Source organism: Artibeus jamaicensis, unplaced genomic scaffold (assembly GCF_021234435.1).
Source record: "Artibeus jamaicensis isolate MK-2021 breed Jamaican fruit bat unplaced genomic scaffold, CSHL_Jam_final contig_3214, whole genome shotgun sequence".
NCBI classification, from domain to species: domain Eukaryota; kingdom Metazoa; phylum Chordata; class Mammalia; order Chiroptera; family Phyllostomidae; genus Artibeus; species Artibeus jamaicensis.
In genome coordinates, this window is record NW_026521760.1 from 2132972 (window position 1) to 2155048 (window position 22077).

Sequence of the window (22077 nt, forward strand, 5' to 3'; positions counted from 1 at the left end):
AGCGACAGACGTGGTCAAACACTTCGGTCAATGCCAAGCAGGGGCTGCTGCAGAGGCCAACGGGCTCGAATCCCTAGCTTCACTAACCTCTCTCCTCCGGTCTTTAGGGCGCGGGGCCCCTCCGTCCCCCCCCCCTCCCCCCTTTCCCTGGCTCCGGTTACAGCCTTTCGAGTTGAACAAACTTGCTGCAGGCGGATTGGCGACCCGGCGCTCTTCGGCTGCGGCGCTGTATTTATTCATTTACATTCCGCGGCGTCCCGCCTGGGCCGCTCCTTTGTATCCTCCGCCGCCTCCCGGGCTCCGGGCCTCCGCCGGCCGCGTGTCCCCTGCGTCTGCCCGACCCCGGGGCCGGCACGTGCTGCGCCCGCCCGGCCCGCGGAGGGGGCGGAGGCCCAGCATTTCTTCTGACCCCGGTGAGGCCAGGAGGAGGAGCCCCGGGGGCCGAGGGCGACAGCTGTCCGGCAGTGGGAGCCAGGCGGAGCAGGGAGCCCGCGACTCGCGGCGGCGGCGGCGGGGAGGCGGGGACCCGGCAGGGATGTTCCCGGTCCCGGGCACTTCCTGACTGGCCGGCCCCGCGCTCCGCGCGCCCCGGCCCCCAGCTCGCTGCCCGGCGGGGGCCGCTCTGCGTCGGCGGTGGAGGCTCTCGAGGGGGTCGCGGCGGGGGATGAGCTGATCGCGGGTGAATACGCCGCGGACCGGCCGGAGAGGCCGTGGGGAGCCGCGTTTCTCGGAGTCGCCGCCCTGCCCTTGGATTCGAGACCATGTACGTGCGCTTTTCGGTCCTGCCATTGTCCCAGCCAGGGCGCCGCCGCTGCGTGCGCCCCCGGGCGGGGGCCCGGCGCCCGACCCCGCCGCGCGCTGACCACGCGCCTCGCCCCCCTCTGCCCCTCTCCGTCCCGTAGGTCCATTCACATCGTGGCGCTGGGGAACGAGGGGGACTCCTTTCACCAGGACAGTCGGCCGTCGGGGCTCATCCGCACGTACCTGGGGAGAAGCCCGCTGGTCTCCGGGGACGAGAGCAGCTTGTTGCTGAACGCGACCGGCAGCAGCGTCGCGCGTCCCGTGTTCACGGAGTATCAGGCCAGCGCGTTCGGAAACGTCAAGCTGGTGGTCCACGACTGCCCCGTCTGGGTAAGGCGCGGCAGCTGCTCTGGGACGACACTGACGCAGCTTCTCTTTCATTTTTTTTCCGCCTCCCCTCTTTCCCTCTTTCATGAAAGGGAAGTGTCCAGGTCCCCCAGGTGGAGTTTTTTTTGTTTTTTTTTAACACTTTTGGGAATACATTTGGTCCTTTGTTTCATCAGGCAGGGAGCAGCCCTAAGAACACTCTTAGAAGGCAAAAAGCCCCGGTGGGAAAGTGGGGCGTTTACACTTTAGGACTGTGGCTTGTCCCCGGGTAGACGCTGACAGTTGAATGTGCCAGCCACAAGGGACAGGGTTACTAAGTTTCACCAGCAGAGAGCAATGTTTTTTATGCCTACTCTGTCAGTGATAGTGGAATACCTAGTGTTCTAAAAATAAAGCCCTCCGAGAACTCAACACAGGCAAAGAAACGTTTCACTGGGGCAGTTCAGAAATAGGACCCTGGAAAGGAGAAGGAGAGACAGGGACTGAGAATTAATTTTTAAAAACTCATGTATATTACTACCTACCTTTGAAATTTTTTAGTGTTTCTAATAGTAATAATGCAGACCCTCTTGATATATTAGGCATTTGTCTTTGGTAATTCATAAATCAAATGATATTACTAATACTGCTTGGAATTTTGAAAAGCTTTATATTTTGTAATAATTGACAGGAATTGTCATGAAGTTGATAAACTCTAATATAATTCTTGAGTGTCTGATAAAAGGAGAAAAATTTTCTCATTGACACATATGTTTTTAGTACACAATAACATCATATTTTTAAATGTTTTCATTTCATCCTATTTGACAATGCCTGATTCTTTACTGGTCTTTAAGTCATATTGCTACTAAACATTACATTTTGTAACAGAACAACAGTTTAGTGTCTGAAAAAGAAAATACAAATTATCATTATGTGAGATTTTTACATTTAAGCAGCATTTCTTAAAAATGGAATTAGGGGCTATAGGGAATTAATATACATTCCTAAAGAAATGTATAGAATTTACATATAACATTTTCTTATGCAAATATCCATATCATGGAAACAAAAGATCACTTGCCCAAACAAATGTGTGGTTAAAGGGAAATTTATATTAACAGGCTAAAAGAAATTTAAAAAATAGGTTTTTTTCCAATAACTGTGATGCTGTTAAACTCCTGGTTATGACAGCGGTGAGGCTGATCATAAGACGCATTAGTAGAGAATTTATTGACTGGAGTCCGTGCAAGCAAATAAAACACTTGTTTTAACGTGGTCATTGCACTGTGAAAGAAAAGGCCGTACAGTCTAAAAACTTACTGGTTTTACACAAAGCAGAACAAATGTTGACTAAATACAGGAAATAAAATGGAGGGAAAATAAAATAAGCTGAATTAGGGTGTTAGGGTTACCTTTTACATTTTTTCTTTGAGATGTTAAGTGTTTCCCCTTTACGTTGTTAATTTAGCAAACAGCAATACTTGTAATCCCGTGAATTGTAGTAAATGGAATCTTCCGGATGGATTTAGATAAGCCCCAGTAGTATGGGTTTTTGCCATTTACTGATTGTTATGTTAAATCATGCTGATTTAATCACCTTTGTTTGGTTAGACTCTGGCCCTATAGAAGGCATTGAGTTTGTAACCAGATGTAGTTTTTTAGGTTATTATGGTCCACAGACGTGGTAGAATACATTTGTAGAGTTACTCTTTGTAAGGTGATTTTCTTCTCTTGGCATTAAATGAAAGTATATCAGAGATATTAAACTTGATTATACTCGTACTCATCAGCTGATATTTGGCAGAATATTAAATATAGCAGAGCAGATAGAGCACAAGTTTCGATATCAAAAGGACCTGATTTCAGATTCTCACATTGCTACTTGGTAGCTGTGTTCCTTGCTAAGTCATTTGTCCTCTCTCTGTGTTACCTTTCCTGTATATAAAGTAAATATAAGAGTCCGTACCTCCTAAAACTATGCCAAAGAGTAAATGAGAGAGTCCATGTAAAGATCTTAATATAGAAGCCTAGCATGTGGTAGACACGTGATAAGCGGTAGCTACTACAATAATAGAGTATTTATTACAACTTTGGTACAGCCAGGTATCACTGATGCTAAGCCAAAGTACAATAGTTTTCCCACACATCATTCAAGATTTAAACAAATACAGGTACAGAACTGTGCAGAACTGTTAGTACTTAGTAAGTATTGTGTTTGCAGCCCCACAATCAAATGGAATGAAATCATTGTTTTGCTTTAAAAATTCAGATTAGTTTTTAAAAGATGAGCTTTATTCTCCAAATGTGGCTCCAAGCCTTGTGTTGCATAACCTCCTAAAGGAAATCCTGAAACTGACTTACAAGGAGCGGGAAAACCTTATTTCCTTCATATTTCTAGAAACCAGTGGAGCATTTTCTCTTTGACATTGTTTGAGAAGAAATGTGTTTTTTCCTTGAACCTGGAATGGGATAGCTGTGTTTCTTTTTTCTTGTTTTCTTCTATAGACCTGTAGTCTTACTCTGCATCCTTGCCATATATACTTGGCATTTTAAAAATAAATATGCTTCAAATTTATCTCATGTAGCTCATTTTTAGTATCTCAAGCCCACCCCTTTTGTTGCAGTTATTATTTTATTTATTTCTATGCTTTTTCCTGTTTACCAGAAATAATTCCACAAGCAGCAGTGAGGTAATACATGCATACTTTTCTTATGCAAGGTTTGAAACTCTGATTTATATTTAAAATAAAATAGAAATTAAATTAAATTATTTATGTCTTTGTAGTCTCAGTACCATAGTGTTAATGATTCCAAAACGTATTTTTTTATGACATTTTATCTTAAATATTTGTCCCACAACCCATCATCCCCTGTACACCTCTCTGGTAACTGGAATGTTGAATTATTTGGAATGCAAAGAGCAAATTACTTTTGATTTGTTTTCCCGGAGTTAAACGGCCACTTAATATTGATCCTGCTTGTGTTTACTTTTTGTATACTGTTCTGCTGTCCTTCTGCCTTATTATCCTTGCACACTTGGAGCTCCCACACTATGTAACAGATACAGTTGGAACTGAACGGGTTTGTGGTTTGGGGTTTGGAAATTAGCACAGAACTCTGCTGGGAAACTTTCACATTTTCTTGATCTGTGTCTTCCTTCACTTCTCCCCCCTCTTACACCCTCTGCTAAGTGCAAGACTTTGTATTTTATATTCCTATAGTTTGTCTTCGGGTGGGGTTTTTTGAGGGGGATTAATTTTCTTTTAAAATGCTGCATTCATCCTACTTTCAGTAGGGTATGTGTAGCTAAAAATTCCATAATTCTTGTTATTCTGAGTGTGCTTGTAGGAGAAGGGTGGGTTGGGAAGGCACAGGGAGTAGACGCAGGCTTTGCCTGGCCTGGGGGGCTGTGCTGGTGAGAAGCAGCTCTCTGCCAAAGGGCATTGCTGTGAATCACTTCTCCAGAATTTTGCATCGTAGGACAAGAGCTCTGACACACAGACACAGATCTTTACTGATCGATTCAACACTATTAACTGTTTATGACTCATATTTCAAAGTGAAAACTACATAGTCCAACAGATTTTGGGCCACCTAGCCATATCAGGCTATCTGTTTTCTTTCTTTGTGTGTCTGTGTGTTCCAATAAATCTTTATTCACACACACATATACACACACACACATTGGACCAGATTAGCCTGCAAAGCTATTTTCCTAATCCAATTTTATTATATCCTAGACATACATACTAAAGGCCACATAAAAACACAAATAATGATTAATAGTTAACTAGAATATGAGAAGAACACTACTTAGGCATATTTAGTAATGGTATCAGAACATATAAAGATATTTTCTTTATACCACTATGCACAGGAACTTTGAAAAATTATTTCTAAAATATTAAAGGACAAATTTTTAAGGGCTCACATCCACAATGAATTATTTTTGGTCCAAGTTCTAAATATAAGTATTATAACTGTAGCCCAAAAGTAAAGATTTCAAAACTAGAAGGACTTATCCTAAGTTTTTAAATTTATATAAGCAAAATACATGAATTGCCACTATATTCCTTACCATGTTAGCACCTTATTATACTGTATCATTTTACGAAGGCATCTCTCATGCATGTACATACTTCACGTATGCAGTGCTGTGCAAAGGATACATGAAGATGAAAAGTACAAATGAATTTCTAAAATCTGGATACAATATAGGAACTCCACAGAATTTACAGTGCGCTGCAAACAGCACTGAACATTCTGCAGTGTTGAACTGGGTCACAGAAAATCCTTTGAAGCTTCCTTACTCATGTGTTGCTTTTGTATCTAATGTATAGTGTTATGCTTTTAAAATTATTAGTTGGTAAAAATAAGGCATAATTTTAAAACAAAGTGCTTATTTTTAAACACGGTTACTGAAAGAGGCTTCTTATTTTGGTAGACTCTCAGGACTTCAGTAAGTCCTCTACCACCACCTGGTCGTCTAAGCTGCAAGAAATAAAATGTTTGAAAAAATAGAGGAGTTGGTACACTTCAAACATTTTTAAAATTATGTAGTTATTTTGTAAAATAAAAAATTGTAGTGAATCCCAGAAGTTTGAAATATAGGGAAAAAATTAAACTACTGTGTTGCAGTTTATTTCATGATTGATTTGAAGACAGACTAAAGATGACTCTTCGCATTTTGGTGTAGGATGTTTTTGACAGCGATTGGTACACCTCTCGGAATCTAATTGGGGGCGCCGACATCATTGTGATCAAATACAGTGTGAATGACAAGATTTCATTCCACGAAGTGAAGGATAATTATATCCCAGTGATAAAAAGGTCATCAAATTCAGTTCCAGTGATTATTGCCGCCATTGGGACCAGACAGAATGGTAAGTATTTAATTTTCCTTTTTTATAATGAGAAGGCAGGTACCATATGAATTATTAATAGAGCTGTTTATTAATGGTTAATGCAGTTTTTAATAAAAAATCCAGAATGACTGTGGGTTCAAATGCCAGCTGTTGTCTCTTCATCACTGGATATGTTAATGAGACATCAGAGGAAAGGATTGCAAACTTCTGCCGTGATTATGCTGGGTCAGATATCTCAGGGCCAACTCAGAATTCACTCTGATTTGGTGATATTTTATCATTCTTAGTGGTATTTTCTCAGTACAGCTGACTTTAAATTTTTAGTTTTATTCCTTTATTTTTATTGTGGTATAGCAGAGTGAGGACATAAAGTTCACTAATCTTTGAATGCAGCTTGATTCATTTTTACTTCTGCAACCAACACACGGATTGAGATGTAGACACATCTGTGGCACTTAGTGTCTCACTTGTCTCTTCCCAGTTAATAACACCCTCCCAGAGGTAACCACTATTCTGATTTCTAAAAACATAGATTAGTTCTATCTATTCTTGAACTTTGTATAAATGGAGTTATACAGTGTGTAATGTCCAGTGTCTAATTTCAGTGAGTGCAACACTATTGAGATTCATCCATGTTGTGCTTATCTATCATTTGCTTTCTGGTTGCTACATATCATTCCATTGTACAAGTATGCTGTAATTGATTTGTCCATGCTGCTTTGGATGGTGCTTAAGTTTTTACCTAGGAGTAGGGTCGTTGAGTCATAGGGCAAGCTACATGTTTAACATGAGTGGATATAAAAGTAGGTTTGACCATTCCTTGAAATCATATCTTCTCTGTTTCTCAACCTTTCTTTTCATTGCTGGCCATGAATCTCAAAAGTGTCATCCACACTTCCTGAGTTCACTTCCTGGCTTCCCATTTATTCTTCAGTCTGATTTTTACTTTTACAGTTACACTGAGTTTGTTCTCAGTCAGGGTTGCTAGTTTATATGTTTATTGCCAAATTTAATATGTTCCAACAATAATTCTCTCTTTGAAATTATTCAGTCATGCCTTTTCCTCCTGATTCCCAGTCAGGGCACATGCCTGGGTCGCAGGCCAGGACCCCAGCTGGGGTCATGCACTAGGCAAACACACATCGATGTTTCTCTCCCTTTCTCCCTCCCTTCCCTCTTCTTTAAAAGTAAATAAATAAAATATTTAAAAAATACAGCTATTCGTTCCTTCCTAATTGTTCTGTCTTCTTGTTCCCCAACACTGCCCCCCACACATACACCAACACATCCTGTAGTTGTTGCCCAGAGTGTTCCATCCTTTGATTTCACTGTTTCTTGCTCTTTACTTTGACCGTGAACGCAGTCATCTCCTGTCCTTGCCTTGTATAGACACTGGTGATTACCCAGTTGTTTCTCTGGCTCCTGTCTCTCTTAGGGCCCAAAGCCCCACAGACGTCTTCCTCTCTCTCCTGAATTCCCTGTCTTGGTGAAGAATGCCAAACCTATCCGTTCGCCCAAACTAGAATCATCCAACCCAGCTTTTACTCCTGCTCCCTGTATCCAGTTGACTAAGAAAGTCTTTAGATTTTGTATTTTAAATAGATCTCAAATTCATTGTTTTTTCTTCATCTTCATTGGATTTCAGATTATAGTCATTTAATTATCTGTCACCGTGACCTTCTTTTTGATCTGCTAAAGGGGCAATTCCAGATTTTGTAGGACCCAAAACATAGAATTTTAGAGGGTTTTTTGCAAGAAAACACCCCCCCATCACAGATACCTATCGATATTTAAAGTGAATTGAAAGAGAGAAGAAACCACAACAAATTACAAACCTAAATAGCTGTCAAGTACCACAGGTTGTTAAAAGATGCTTCTATTATTTAACACCTTGACACTTCTTTAACTTTTCTTATATTTTAGAGGGCTGCAGAGTCTTTAATCACCTCTTCATATGGTAACCACTTTTTAATGTGTTTTATGGAAAGAAGAAAATGATGATCAGTTTTTCCCCTGCATGTTTCTTCACTGTCTGCTTTGGTTCTGGCACTGTAATTCGTGTTGTGCTCGTCCTTCAGCTTGGACACTCCGTGCCATAACACCAAGTAAGTCAGCACAGTGGGTGGCCAAAGCACGCCTAAAGGCCATTCCTATACCAGGACACTTACTAACCATGCAAGGAAGTGACTACGAACTACAAATAATATCTCCCTAAACCTAAATCTAAATTCCTCTTCGCACAACCCCTCAGATGCTCCTGGTTACTCTAGAGCTGCCTGATACAAGGTGAAATGGGCTGGGTTGGAAAGAGACAGTGGTCTTAACCAAACATAGTTAAAATAGCTTATCTTGAAAATTTCACAAAAGCCCATGACCATGTGAGACAGTCTAATGCCCAGGCTCCTCCCAGAGCTTTGGTGAGGACCACAAGAAAAGGGCCTGAGGCTGGAGCTTTTTCTAAGCTTTGTGGTAAATTGACCTCTAGTCTCCAGTTCCTACCTGGCCTCTTTCTGAGACACAGCCTCACAGGATAATCACCCCAGAATACAAGTCAGACCGTGACACTCAATGCACCACATTGTTCAGAAACTCGTTTCTTTTTCCCTAGCTTTTATTCGCAACATTTTAAACCTAAGAAAATTGATAAGAATAGAACAATGAACCCCAGAAATTACACACACACACTTTTCTCCTCTGAACCACTGGAGAGTAAATTGTAGACATTATGAGATTTCTTCAGTTCTAATTATTTAAGCCTGTATCACCTAAGAACAAAGTTATTCTTCTACTAACAGGAATACAACTGTCACCCTCAAAAATGTAACTGTTACCTATTACACTGTTATTTAAAATAGTCACATTTTCCCAATTGTTCTAAAGCTGTTTTGTTTTTAAAACACGACGAAATAAAGGACTACACATTGGATTCAATAGCCATGTGTCTCTACTCTCTTTAAATCTAGAATAGGTCCCCCACCTTTCAGGGACTAGAGTGGGAAGGGAAGATGGTGGCAATGACATTTTTAAAGAACCCAAGCTCATTATTTAATTGCACAGTTCCTTCAGGTCTGATAACTCTGGTTGCAGTTAGCAATTTTTTTTGGCAAAATAGTGATGTTTTTTGCAAAAGCAATTTTTAAATCATTCCTTCTTACTGGTTGGTATCCTTCTGAAAGCACAGCTTTCCCTTCTTTCTGCTCCATCTTTCTTTTAGAATCATTATGATTCATGAACTTGCTCTTTAAATTCAGTATCTTATAAACTGTTCTTCTTATTCTCTCTAGTGCTCAAATTACCCCAAATTTAACCCCCCCTAGAGGGGGCCTCTTTAAGCTAACACCAATTAATTTTTGAGTCCTTCCTTATTTTCTGGCATAAGATGTCCCAGGCTCACCTTAGGCCTTGTCTGCCCCAGCCCTGGAATCGGTCCTTTCTTCAAGGAACCCTGGTTCCTCATAATAAATAATGATGTTTAGAAACCAAGAATTGGGCTGTGGGGGGTGTTCATTACTTTAGATGTCATGGCTTCTAGGTCCATATATATGTGGCTGTATCCAATGGCTTTGTCCCCCCCTCCCCACACACACACAGGGCCTGGCCCAAATAACACATCTTTCTATTACAAAAATCATAAGCATATAATTTTGTAACATAATGTAATCACACTCAGTCACACCATGTGACATTTTGGGTGAAATTTTCAAATTGAAACTATAAATTATTGCCCCCGTGTTATTACCCTGCCAACCACACTCAAGCAGGCCTTCCTTCTGCTGGACCCTGTGTGTGTGTGTGTGTGTGTGTGTGTGTGTGTGTAAAATCATGGGTTCTCACTGATACCCTTATTCCAATCCAATCATTTTTACCTCATTTTAGTAATTTTCTATGGTAAAGTCTTATCTAAAATACAAGATAAGTGTATCCTCTGGGCCACATGCCCGCCATACTGAACTACTGGAAAAACTTAACTTCTTTCTTTAAGTCTGGGAAAATCTCCACTTTCTGACATCTTCAGATACCACCTTTCCTTCATTTTCTCTAGTCTCTTTTCGAGACTCTTCCTAAGTTAATGTTGAGGCTTCTGGATCTTTTCTCCATCTCTCTCTCTCTCTTTTTAATGTTTCATGTCCCTTTATTTCTCCCTGTCCCATTGTGGGAGAATTGCTTGGTGTTTTGTTTTCTCCCCCCAGCTCACAAATTAGTTCTTCTGGGTCCATTCTTATTTTAAGATTCTGTTTTGATTGCTCTGTTAAGTCTGTTTTTGAGGGGGGTTGCATTTTACGTCTTTCATTTGATGAGACTTTATTTCGTGGTATGGATGCTTCCTACACATTTGATCATTCTTGGTTTGGCCAGTGTTGCAGTTTGGACTCCCTGTCAGACTGATGCCTTTCTCCTCCTCCGTGCATCTGCTGTCTGGGGTCAAGGTGGAGTGGGGAACACACGGACCTGCAGGCCTGTCTGCTCGCACTGCGATACTCCAGACGGTCTCCCCTGGGTCACCCTGGGGTCTCCTTCCCCTCACCAGCTTTGAGCAGTGAATGTTCTTCTCTTTCTTTACTGTTATTTTTACAGATGTCCCTCTTTCCCCTCCTCCTTTGCCCACCTCCACCTAGCCACCCTCTGCCCTTGATGTTGCCACAGTGCAGAACTTGGAGTCCCACCTGTGCGATGAGTTTTAGCGTCCCTCTTTGGTCTTGTGCTGTCTGCCGGCAGTCTCTCAGGCACTCCTGGGTTCTGAGTTGATGAGACTCTCTCCTCTGTTTTTTGTGTTGCTGTATATGCACATTTCCCACCTCCCCCCTCTTCCTTCCTCCCACTTCCCTCCCTTTCTTCTCTTCTCTTCCTTTCTCCATCACTCTTCTTCCCACTCCCTGTATTTCATCATTTTGTGAGTCAGCAGGAGAAGATGGAGAAGAGATTGCGGTGTGGGCATCGCCTGCCATCTTGGCACTGGAAGTGCATGCCTTCTCCTTTTCCCTGACATCCAGGCCTCCACATGTGCTCCGTCTTACGATCAGAGTGCCTCTCTGTATGCCCCTTCATACCTGCACAGCAAATTCATATTTATCTTGTAGATCTCTGCCTCTTCCATGCAGCCCTCCAGAATCCCCCAGGCAGAGTTTACTTTCGTCTGTTCCCAGGGAGATTTTGTGTACCTTTATTTTAGTACTTAGGTTGTAATTGTTGGCAGTCAGGTCTGTCTGGGTTCCACTGACCATGAACTTCTTTTCTTTGTGTATTCTTATATCCCTAGTATTTGATGTGGTAGGTGTTCAATAAATATTTGTTCAGAGGATGCTTTAATGGTAATTTTATGAATGATATACCTAAGTGAGAAAAAAATAAATTGCACTGACAAGATGAACTTAATTTACCATTTAAAATTTGATCACAAAGTAGTTACAAAGCTAAAGCTGTCTGTTCAACTCAAGGACATTTATTGTCTCCCCTCCACCTGCCAATCCCTTGTAATACATGAAACTCCTAGTATCTCCTCTCTTGATCTCTTTTTAGAATTAGTTCAGCAAACACAATCAGTCTCATGTCTTTCCTTTGTTACACGTGTTTTGACAAGCTAGACTGTGTATATCTTCTGCCTCATTCTTAGCTCTGAATAAAGTTTGGGGTTTTACTAAATATTGAATTTATCTTTAAAGTAGAAAAATTTTCTCAACAATTCCCAGGGTGTATTCATCACCTTCAGCTCCTAAAAATTGTCATACTGTCTTTTTTTCTCTTTGAAGCTCTTACATAGCCTAGTACATTGCTAGGCTAGTATTCTTACAAGGAATTCCGAAAGTTTCAGCATTGGCAACATTGTAAGATTCTCAAAGCCACTGCTTTGAAAGTGTTGCCTTCCTTTGAGTTCCAAAGGTACATTGTGTTTGCTTTAAAATAATACACATTTAGTGATGACTACAAAGGCAACATATAAGAAACAAACCTGCAATGTTAACTAGAAACATAGCACTCTGATTTGCAAAGTGTCTTCGCCCCTGAGGGTCGGCTCACAGGAGTGAGCTCCTAAAGAAGGCACCACGGTTTAAAGTTATTTGGGTCCTCAGTGTTCCCGATGGCATGTTCAGTGAAGGTTTCTTTAATCCGTAAATGTTTTTTCGATGGTCCTACCCAACACATAATGACTAAGCAGTTTTTGTTTTGTACGTGTGAACAAAAAGAAATGTCTTCTGTGACCGAGAGGCTCTGTAAGGATTAGCAATAAGGAGGGGCTTTCTAGGCCTGTGTGTCAGCAAGGTGCTTGTGGCTGCTCCCAGTGGGGGCGCCTCAGCTGGACGAAACCTGAAATTAGTTTCCTTCAAATCCAGATCATTGGTTAAAAATTATTTTAAATTATGTTCACTTAATTTCCCACTTGAAACACTACTGACTTTGCTTTATTTTTGAATAGAAATACAGTTTAATGCCTGCCCACCCCATTCCACCAACATAAGGAGACCTTTGTAGCCATAAGAAGCCCTCTGTCTCCAGAAAATCAAAGACACTACTGATGAAGGCTTTGTAAAGAATGTGAAATACCGATTTCAAAATAGGGTAAATTCTGTATGAAAACTTTATCTGCTCCAAACCTAAAATTTTCTTAGAAAAAGTAAATGCAGAAAGAGTAGAACTTATGACATAATTTAGAGAACTCAAGCTTAACCTGTTAAATCACCACATATTTGAAATCTATAATTCTTTACTCAAACTAAATTTTTAGCTTCTTTTTCATGTTCCTTTATCAGGTGGAGCAAGAATCAGTTTTTTATTATTTCTCCATCTCTAACACAAGGAAGCTTGGGCAGGTCCCTTCACTTCTCTGAGCCTCAGTTTCCTCCTCTGTGGAATGAGGACTTGAGTATGTACATGGTTTCTGAGCTCTAAAATGCTTCCAGTGAAGCTAAAATGATTTAAGTCATGTGTACACACACATAACTACATGCATGTTAGGAGTGTGTGCTAAATATCCTTGGTATACACAGTATATGTACATATATGTGCACCATCTATATGCAACTCGTTGGCAGAAAATCTGTTGTGCATGCTGTGGGGAGTTTCCCAGATGCCCTTTCTAGGCCCCTGTGGTTACTAATCCCTCGGTCACTGGGCTTGTTGGTGCCTGCTGCCATATAGCTGAGTCCCTTTTCAGACATTACCTTCTGCCGATAGAAGTTGCTTGCCCAAGGTTATGGCCTCTCCACGTGGTGGTCCTCCTCTAATCTCTGGTGGATTTAGGAATGTAAAGGTCCAGCTGCCTTCCTCCAAATAGGGAACCATTCTAAGGACCATGTAAGCTCCAGAGCCCCCCGCCCCCCCGTAGGATCAGTGGAGGTCCCTGTTGCAGCTCTATTGCAGCTTGCATTTTCCCTCTGCCCAGTCCCACTTCCTCACTCCTGAGAAGAGTTGTTTTCAAGGTCACCCCCCACCCCCATAATCCTCCTGCACACCGATTTCCATCAATCTGCTTCCAAGGGAAGCCAACCTACAACAGCATGCATTTCCAGAAATAGATTTATCCGCTTCTGCCTTGGCTGCCTTTGAACAGTGACATATCTGATGTTTTGGCATGAAACAAAATGAAGCTAGCCAACCAATACCGGGTTGAACATACATTTTGAGCCTTATTATGGAGTGCGTACATGCACATAGGTTGATCTAGCACCTTCCCAGTCAGATCTGTACGTGATATAATCATGAATCTTGGAACAATACAATACACATTTTGAATAAATGCTTTTTATTCCTTCGGTTTTTTGTATTTCAGTCTTGAAGAAAAGAGTGATTGAATTTGTTCTTTGCAGTTGAATGCTTTAGAGTCTAATAATTGAAATGTTTGGATTGATAAGAATGTACTTTATAAGAAATCTACAAAGATAGTGGCAATTTCACTCTCCTGTGGAGATTCAGGTCAAATTGAGGATTCTGTTAAACTGAAAGTATAAGGTCTATTCAAACTTGGTGAACATATTTCAGATTTAACAACCCACTATTTTTTATGGTGTTTATGAGCAACCAATCTGTTCAATATGTATTGATACCGAGGATGTCGAGGTTGTTTAAAAGGAAGTGGGCCAGCCATTACTGGCTCATGGTACCGTTGCTGTAATAGCCTTGGAAATATTCAGTCACCTATTTTTAAGTCCTTCTGTTTTGTAAAATACTGTTTATTCTTCTTACAGTTTAACGTTTAACTTGTTTAACATTCAGATCATCTATGTACATGGGTTTCTTTCTGCTTAAATTCAAAGCTCTTTGTTGCTCCCATTTATTTTCCCAGAAGAATTACCTTGCACGTGCCCTCTGTGCACCTCAGACAGAGGGAGCTGTGTCAGCACAACGGAAGGGATCCAACTTGCTAAAGAACTAGGAGCCACCTACCTGGAGCTGCACAGCCTTGACGACTTCTATATAGGGAAATATTTTGGAGGAGTGGTGAGTGGAAATTCCTGTTACATACATCAGGGTCAGGGGGTGCTTTAGCTATTTGCCAGAACCTCAGTTAGAACTTTAGTTTTAAAAGCATGATTAGTTTTAACTTTGAGAGATAATATGTGTGTAAGTAGGAAAGAAGGTTTTGTTAGAATAAAATGGAAATCATATTTTTCTCTTCAAATGAAACATTTTCTGTTGTCTAGTATGATGTTTTAGAGTTTTCTATTTGGTGCCACTTTCTTAAAGCATGTTTACTTACACAAAGCCATGATGTCAGCTTTAATAGTAATCTTTAAATCGCTCGACTAGCTTGGCATCCTGAACCAGTGGTCTTGAAAGTCCTCCTTCATTTCTGTCTTCTACTTGAAGAGAATAATCATTCTTATCTGTGTGTGTTTCACCAAGATTCCATGTACTTCTGATTTTGGTGTCGCTCAAAACTACCCAGAGGAACTACATGTAAAATAGCTCTTGCTGGATAAGCGGGGAGCGGAGTTCGTTGCTCTGCGGCAGTGACATTGCCTGGCTCTGCAGGCAACCCTGAGGCCCCGCAGCCTTAGGACGCCATGGTCCTCGGAGAATACTGGGGAGTTGTTTCCGGGATCAGACAAGATTGGGCGTGTTGAGGGCGGTGTCGCTGTAGACTAGAGTTGTCTCATGTCAGTGTTAACTAACTTTGGAACTATCTTCCCAACCCTCTAAGAAGTAACTTCTTTTAATAGATACATTAGTAAACACTGGTGGGAGGTTTCAACCAAGGAAAGCCTACATTAAGCAGGAGCACTTTGGACTTCCCCATCAGCATCCTACCTCCTCAATGGGTACCCTTCCCTGGGCCAGAATATTCGCTGTGTAGGTTGATGCTGAAATGTTGAGGTTCCCCTAGATAACTACAGAAAATGCATTTGTTCTGGAGTTACTAAGCTCCAGATAAGAACCAAAGATAAAATAAGGACCAAATATAAATGTTTCTGATTTCTATCAAATATAAGTGGCTATTATTCACCCAGTATTAGAGAGAAACAGTAATAATAAATCATTAAGGGAGATATACTCATAATACTGGCATTATCAATGATTGAGAAACTTTTGTCCTATTTATCTATATTGATAAGCAGTGGGTAGAAAGATTGAGAGGGGTGAAATCCAATTTTCCTGTCAAGCAGATTATATTATAGTAGCTTTAAAAACTTAATTTAGTTTAATACTCTTACATTTTTCTGAAATATCTAGGGAGTTGGGGGCCATGGGGGAAGAAGATAGTTTAGTTTCATTTATTGGAGAAGAGGGGTCTGGTTCTCTTGGCAGGGGTGGTGGGGAACAGCTTAAGCCTGCTGTTCCCCATTCAGGTTCCTGAACCTGAACTTCTCAAGATCACTCTTCCCACCGCCCAACTCCCACTTTCTCTTCTCTCTTTCTCTTCTTCCCCGTCTTTGTTTTTCTTTGCTCCTAATGCCTAGTGTTTTAGCTAGGGTTGGATGCATGGTGAGGAATGAAGATGTGGTCAATGCTGGAAGAAAAACATGGTACTTTCCTTTTTTCTTAACTCAGGACTTAATAAGAATGTGGAAATAAGATCAGAGTGCTCTCTTTTTAGACTCTTGAAAAGTAGAGTACAACTGAGATCTTGAGCATGAGAAGTAATGATGTTCACAAGAATACGCATGGAGGCGATAATGTCAAAGTGAAAGGAACATTTAAAACCTTGTGCTTAAAAGTCAGTGACGACGATCTGTGCTACCGCTGGTTAGATTGGGAGTGGCTTGTGCTCTCGAGCTTCAGGGGGCCCCCTCTGGCCCTCCTCCAGTTGTACCCACCCCACAGGGCACAAGACTCTGGAGCCAAGGGGATGTGCCCACGAGAGCTGGTAGCCCTCACAGACCTGCAGCATCTAACTAAGGTGGTAGTCACTAGCCACATGTGGCTATTTATATTTAAATTAATAAAAAATTTTCAGTTCCTCAAGTACACTCGTCATGTTTCAGGTACACATTTTAATAGCTACATGTGGCTACCAGCTACTGCATCAATTAGCACAGATACTACAGAACATTTCCATCAGCACAGAAAAGAGAGTTGTACTGACCGTGTTCCAAAACCCAGCACTCCAGAATTCTCCGGGTAGCCGGCCCTGAGTCTGTTTCCCAGGCCCCTCCTCCTGCAGGTGGGCCACATTGCTGGGGAGTGCCCTCGCAGACCTAAGAGGTGGCCATGGGGTGATTGTGTATGTAGACCGGGGGAAGGGAAAGTGGACGGAGCTTGGTTGTGCAGCCATGGACATCGGTGTCTGTGCACACACCTCAAGGCAGGGGATGGGGTAAGGGCTAGGGAGAGGAGGGTCTGGGGCCCTGGAGTCAGAGACCAGCTCTCCTGTGCTGCACGAGACTCTGAGGAGTCTGAGCGTTTAACTCTGAACCTGGCCTTCCTGGCTTTTATGATCATGTATTTGTCATAGAAGGAGGCTAGAATATTTCTTACATAACAGTTTGTTCTCTTGATTTACATTGTTTAAATATTTGGATATGTGGTATGGGGACCTGCCTTCGTACCTTTGTGTAAAGGTACCTTTACCTCACAGTAAAGCGCAGGCCTGTGAGGAGCTGTGTGAGTGCACGTGGTTGGGATTTTAAATTTATAAAGTACAGGATATACTTCAAAGTAATTTATTAAGGAAAAAAACAGAGCGAGTGTGAACCTCCCTGGATGAGATGAGCATATACGTGACACAGCCAAACCTCCTCCTGCCTCAACTTTCTCTAGTACCAACGGCCACCGTTACTGGAGAGACCCTTGTTGACAGTCACGTGGTTTTATTGCTCCGCTTTCTTGATTATTCAAGGAAATAAACAGTTCCTTCTTAATTGGATAGTCGGTTTATGTTTAGACGAGGTACAACCTGACCTACCTGGAACGTTTTTTAAAACCGGAAAAGGCGTTGGAAAGTGTTTGCTAAAGCTTAGGTGTAGGTGGCACTGGCGTCGGAAACAGTGGGCAAGTGGGATTTGGGTGCAAATAATCATGTCAGATACACAACGTTGTTGGAGCTTTAATTAAAATGTGATTCATGTTTTAGTTGGAGTATTTTATGATTCAAGCCTTAAACCAGAAGACAAGTGAAAAAATGAAGAAAAGGAAAATGAGCAACTCGTTTCATGGAATTAGACCACCCCAGCTTGAACAACCAGGTGCATTTATTAGCTGATATCTAGTCATTTAGTTGGTATTTATTATAGACCATTTTACAAGTCTTAGAGCAACTGTTCTCAAATTTTGGTATATTTAGGACCCACCTGGGATTCTGATTCAGTAAATCTGGCATGGAGCCTATAATCTGCCTTTTAAATAATACTCCCAGGTGATTTGGAAGCAGGTGGTACTTGGACTGTATTTTAAGGACTACTGTCTTAAAAACTTGAACCTATATAGATTCTTAAAAATAGTGTGTGCTGTGGAGAGCTATCTAGATTATAGTCTAGTGAGAAATAACAACCAAATGCAGTGCACAAACCTTGATTGGCTACTGGCTTGATAAAAACATCTAAAAGACATTCACGGGACAGTTGGATAAAATTTTAAAGTGGACTAGAAATTACATGATATTACGCAATTATCGTTAATTTTCTTATGTATGATAATGCTGTTGTGATTAATAGGATGTCATTAATCACAGACAGAGGGGAAGGGAGGGAGAAAGAGAGGGAGAGAAACATCAATGTATGGTTGCCTCTTGTGTGCCCCCCACTGGGGACCTGGCTTGCAGCACATGCATGTGCCCTGCCTGGGAATCAAAGCAGTAACCCTTTGGTTCACAGGCTGGAGCTCAATCCATTGAGCCAGACCAGCCAGGGCCTTATTATTCTTTTTTAAAATTTATTTTTATTGTTGTTCAGTTACAGTGGTCCCACATTTTTCCCCTGTTGCTCTTCTCCCTGCCCCTCCCAAACACACCCTCCTCCACAGTCAATCCCCATCCAGAGGTCCGTGCCCATGGGTCCTCTGTGCATGTCCCTTGACTTGCCCCTTCTTAGGAGATGAAGTTGAAAGTATTTAAAGCCAAAATGTTTTGATGATTTTGCAACTTTTAAATGGCTCAGCAGTGTGAGTTGAGTGTGTTGTGTGAGACAGAGGGAGAATAGAGCTAAGGCAAAAAATGACAAAATATTAATAATGGCAGAATTTAAGGGAAAGATATACGTGTCCTTATTGTATCAGTATTGCAACTTTTAGAATATTTGGGAATGTCCATAATACAAGGCTGAAAGAAAATAAAGTTAAAAATTAATACATTTATATCCACTGGTATCAATAATTTTTTGCATAATTTTGTGATACAAGTAGTAGAACAGTACTCTATCCAGATCAATTTGTTATGGACTTTGCTTTAAAAATGAGGAGCTTGATAAGTATTTGTTGAATGAATGAGTGTAAATTAATCATGAAAAATATAAATTAGTATGGAAAGTCAGTTCCAGGTTTTAAAAACAAATGCAGATATAGATACCATAAATCAGTGATTTTCAGCTTCTTTTCATCTCATGGCACATGTTAACTTATAAAATTCTGCAGCACACTAAAAAATATATTTTTTGCCAATCTGACAAAATAAATAGGTATAATTCTGATTCATTCACACTGGATGGCTGTTGTTGGATTGGCTGTTGTCATTTTTTTATTTGACAACTTAAGGGAAAAAAGATCAGTTCCCCTGACTGAGTAGACAGGTGTTGAATGTTTTCAGAGTTCTTGCAGTGCAGTGCACCAGTTAAAAATCGTTGCTGTAAGCGGTACACACCTGGCTTTTAACTTCCGGTTGTGCAGAGTGAAAGGAGACGCAGTCTATTATTGTGGCAAACACCGGGGCCATAAATACTTCCTAGATGGGAAGATGGGTGGGGAATAGCCAAATAAATAATGCAGATAGATAATTTATTCTTATTAATCATGAAGAGAACACACACCGGTTCCTTGGAGAAAGCAAAGTGTTTCATGTTATTTACCACTAAGAGAAGTTTCTCCTGTGGGTCTTCATCTGGGGGACACTAGGAGATACAGTGGACAAGGCTTTCAAAAGTGTCCCATCAGCAAGTGCAGTCTCAACTTTCCCAAGGCTGTTTCTCTTCTGGTAGGAGAGCTGTGGATATCACACTGCACAGAACCCAGAGGCCCAGGACAGTACAGGTCCGGGCACACACATTTGTTCTGGTTCTCACTTGTTGCAATGAGGCAAATCCTGGATTCTGAGGCACGTGACTTGTAGACTGTACTCAGCCTTAAAGGGTCTGTGAAAGTACCTCGGGCAGTGGAGAGGGGGAAGGGTGAGGTTCAGTGCAAAAGGAGCCTGGCCCCCAAATTACCTTGTTATTCATTTTATAGACTGGAGTTTTGCTTTAGAACAAAGCATTTTCATTGCCAAAGAAGTTTGAATTTCACAGTTTTAGGTGATTGCAAATTCTCCAAGCAGCCCTAAACAGATAACACTTTGCTCAGCTCAGCTATGGATAAAAATTAGAGAGCAGTTTCTAATGAGAGTCTATGATGAGAGTGTAGGGCGTGGTCTTCTGTGTGGATATTCTGGATTGATTACCTGTTTTTGGTGGTAATCAAACTAGGAAATGGGAGGTTGTACCCTCTCTTGGAAATGAGGAAGACTAGCCGACACTGCCTGGGATATGCTGAGGGGAAAAAGCTCATTCTGGGAAAGCGTATTGTTTTACTAGAAAGAAAAATACACTAATTTTGGGATCCACATAAAATGGTTATGGTGGTTTTAAACAGTGAAGTCCAAGATACTGAGCCCTGGCTTTGAGAAGTTGCAGTTTTAATAATTTATCTCCCCACTTTCAGTCCCAGGAGGAAAATGACTTTCGATGTTAGGTTGGGTTTCTTCAGGACTTATTCTATAATTTGTTTGAATTTTGTATCGGGTATCAGTAACAAATGAGGACTACCAACGTACTAAAATTCAGTATCTGGAGGGATGTTTTATTTTGGGACAGACAAATAATGAGAAATGTTATTTTATTGCTCCTTGTGGATTAATAGGTTTTTTTTTGTTTGCACTATCAAAAATACAGCATTTCTGTGTGTCTGTGCTATGAAATCCTAATCCTTGGATAATTATTTTCATATGTTTTTGATTAGGTTCAACTATAAATGAAAAGAAAAAACTGTAAAATTGCTGTTTTTATAGGTCAAAATGGCCAAATATTGGCAATTTCATATGGCTCAATCTAATAATACTAAAAAATACTGTTTTGTTGTATTTAAGGTAAACCTGAAATGACTGGGTCTGTAGACCTGGAGGATAACTTACTATTCTCATTTTCTTTTTTGAAACAGAAAAAATGCCCGTCTTAAAGGCTGAAGCATCGCATTATAACTCCGACTTAAATAACTTGCTGTTCTGCTGCCAGTGTGTGGATGTGGTATTTTACAACCCAGATTTAAAGGAGGTTGCAGAGGCCCACAAGATCGTTCTCTGCGCCGTGAGCCATGTTTTCATGCTGCTTTTCAACGTGAAGAGCCCTGCTGACATTCAGGATTCCAGTATCGTCCGAACTACTCAGGATCTCTTTGCTGTCAACAGAGATACTGGGTTTCCAGGTGCTAGCCAGGAGTCTCTGGGCAACCCGCCATTGCCTGTCATTGTTAAAGACGCCCTCTTCTGTTCGTGTTTATCGGACATTCTGCGCTTCATTTATTCAGGTATCTCGTCAAATGGTTCTGGTACAGTCTCTTGAGCTTTTTCGAAAGCAGTGTGCCTGTGGTCCTCGGGAGTATTGGTTAGTTTTACATTTACCTTCTTCCTATCATCTGAAGTGAAGATATACATGAATTAGTGTTGGCCTTATGCACAGTAATTGTTCCAAGCTTTCTGTGTTCTTTACAAGTTTACTTGCCCTGGTTTTAAAACTACTTATAAAAGCAATAATCTCTTCTCAAACTAAGCAAGAAATACCCCAACTATGAAAATACAAAAATTTATTGTCCAGCTTAACTTTAAAGACAGAAAATTTTCCAGGTATATATATCAAACTAAGTGTCTGTTTCCTAAAACCCAGCTATATATTCACCTTTCTGTCTATAGTTAGATTTGGGAAGGGAATGAGGAGAGGAATTAACAGGATCACTGTGTTCTGTTTAGGAACTGGAAACACAGTTTGAAGGGTGTTCAGGCTGATATCTGACCAACTTTAGCTATGACTATTTTAAACTTAATTTTTCTTCTTACTGCACTCTAACCTTTTTAGGATTCAGCTTATCTTTCTCTTTGTCCTTTTAACAACTCAACAGCAACTTTATTTTAAAGAACAGAAGTTTTATCTGAGTCATTTTAGAATATGAATTGAAGGTCTCACACCTAAATGTCCCATGTAGGAGTGGAACAGAATGGGATATAACACGACCTTTAAAGTGAGCATCTAAATATGCATTTTGGGGGAACTTCTTTCTTCTTCAGTTTTCTTTTTCCACATGGAATCATGCTAATAAAACATTAGGTTAAGCTCATTCCTTCTCTCAAATGTGTCTGGAGAAACATAATCTGTTTTTAGACCTCAGAATTGGGGGCAGATATGATGTTAATAAAGGCTTGCAAATAAAGAAGTAGCATTCCTGCCCTGGCTGGTGTAGCTCAGTGGATAGAGCACGGGCCTGCAAACCAGAGGAT

At 41.0% G+C, this 22077-nt stretch overlaps 1 protein-coding gene across 2 annotated transcripts in view; it reads left to right on the plus strand.

Moving 5' to 3' along the window:
• The first annotated feature begins 631 nt into the window (after nucleotides 1–631).
• The window catches only part of RHOBTB3 (Rho related BTB domain containing 3), a 51364-nt gene continuing 29918 nt past the window's right edge, over nucleotides 632–22077 (plus strand). Inside the window, exons 1-6 of one of the 2 annotated variants that reach the window (XM_037153824.2) lie at nucleotides 632–763; nucleotides 903–1131; nucleotides 5807–5993; nucleotides 14257–14408; nucleotides 17482–17593; nucleotides 20748–21113. In XM_037153824.2, the coding sequence (XP_037009719.2) occupies nucleotides 762–763; nucleotides 903–1131; nucleotides 5807–5993; nucleotides 14257–14408; nucleotides 17482–17593; nucleotides 20748–21113 (1048 nt within the window). In that variant the 5' untranslated portion in view covers nucleotides 632–761. Of the gene's footprint in view, nucleotides 764–902; nucleotides 1132–5806; nucleotides 5994–14253; nucleotides 14409–17481; nucleotides 17594–20747; nucleotides 21114–22077 lie in introns of both variants that reach the window. The other variant, XM_037153823.2, reaches the window with a different exon arrangement.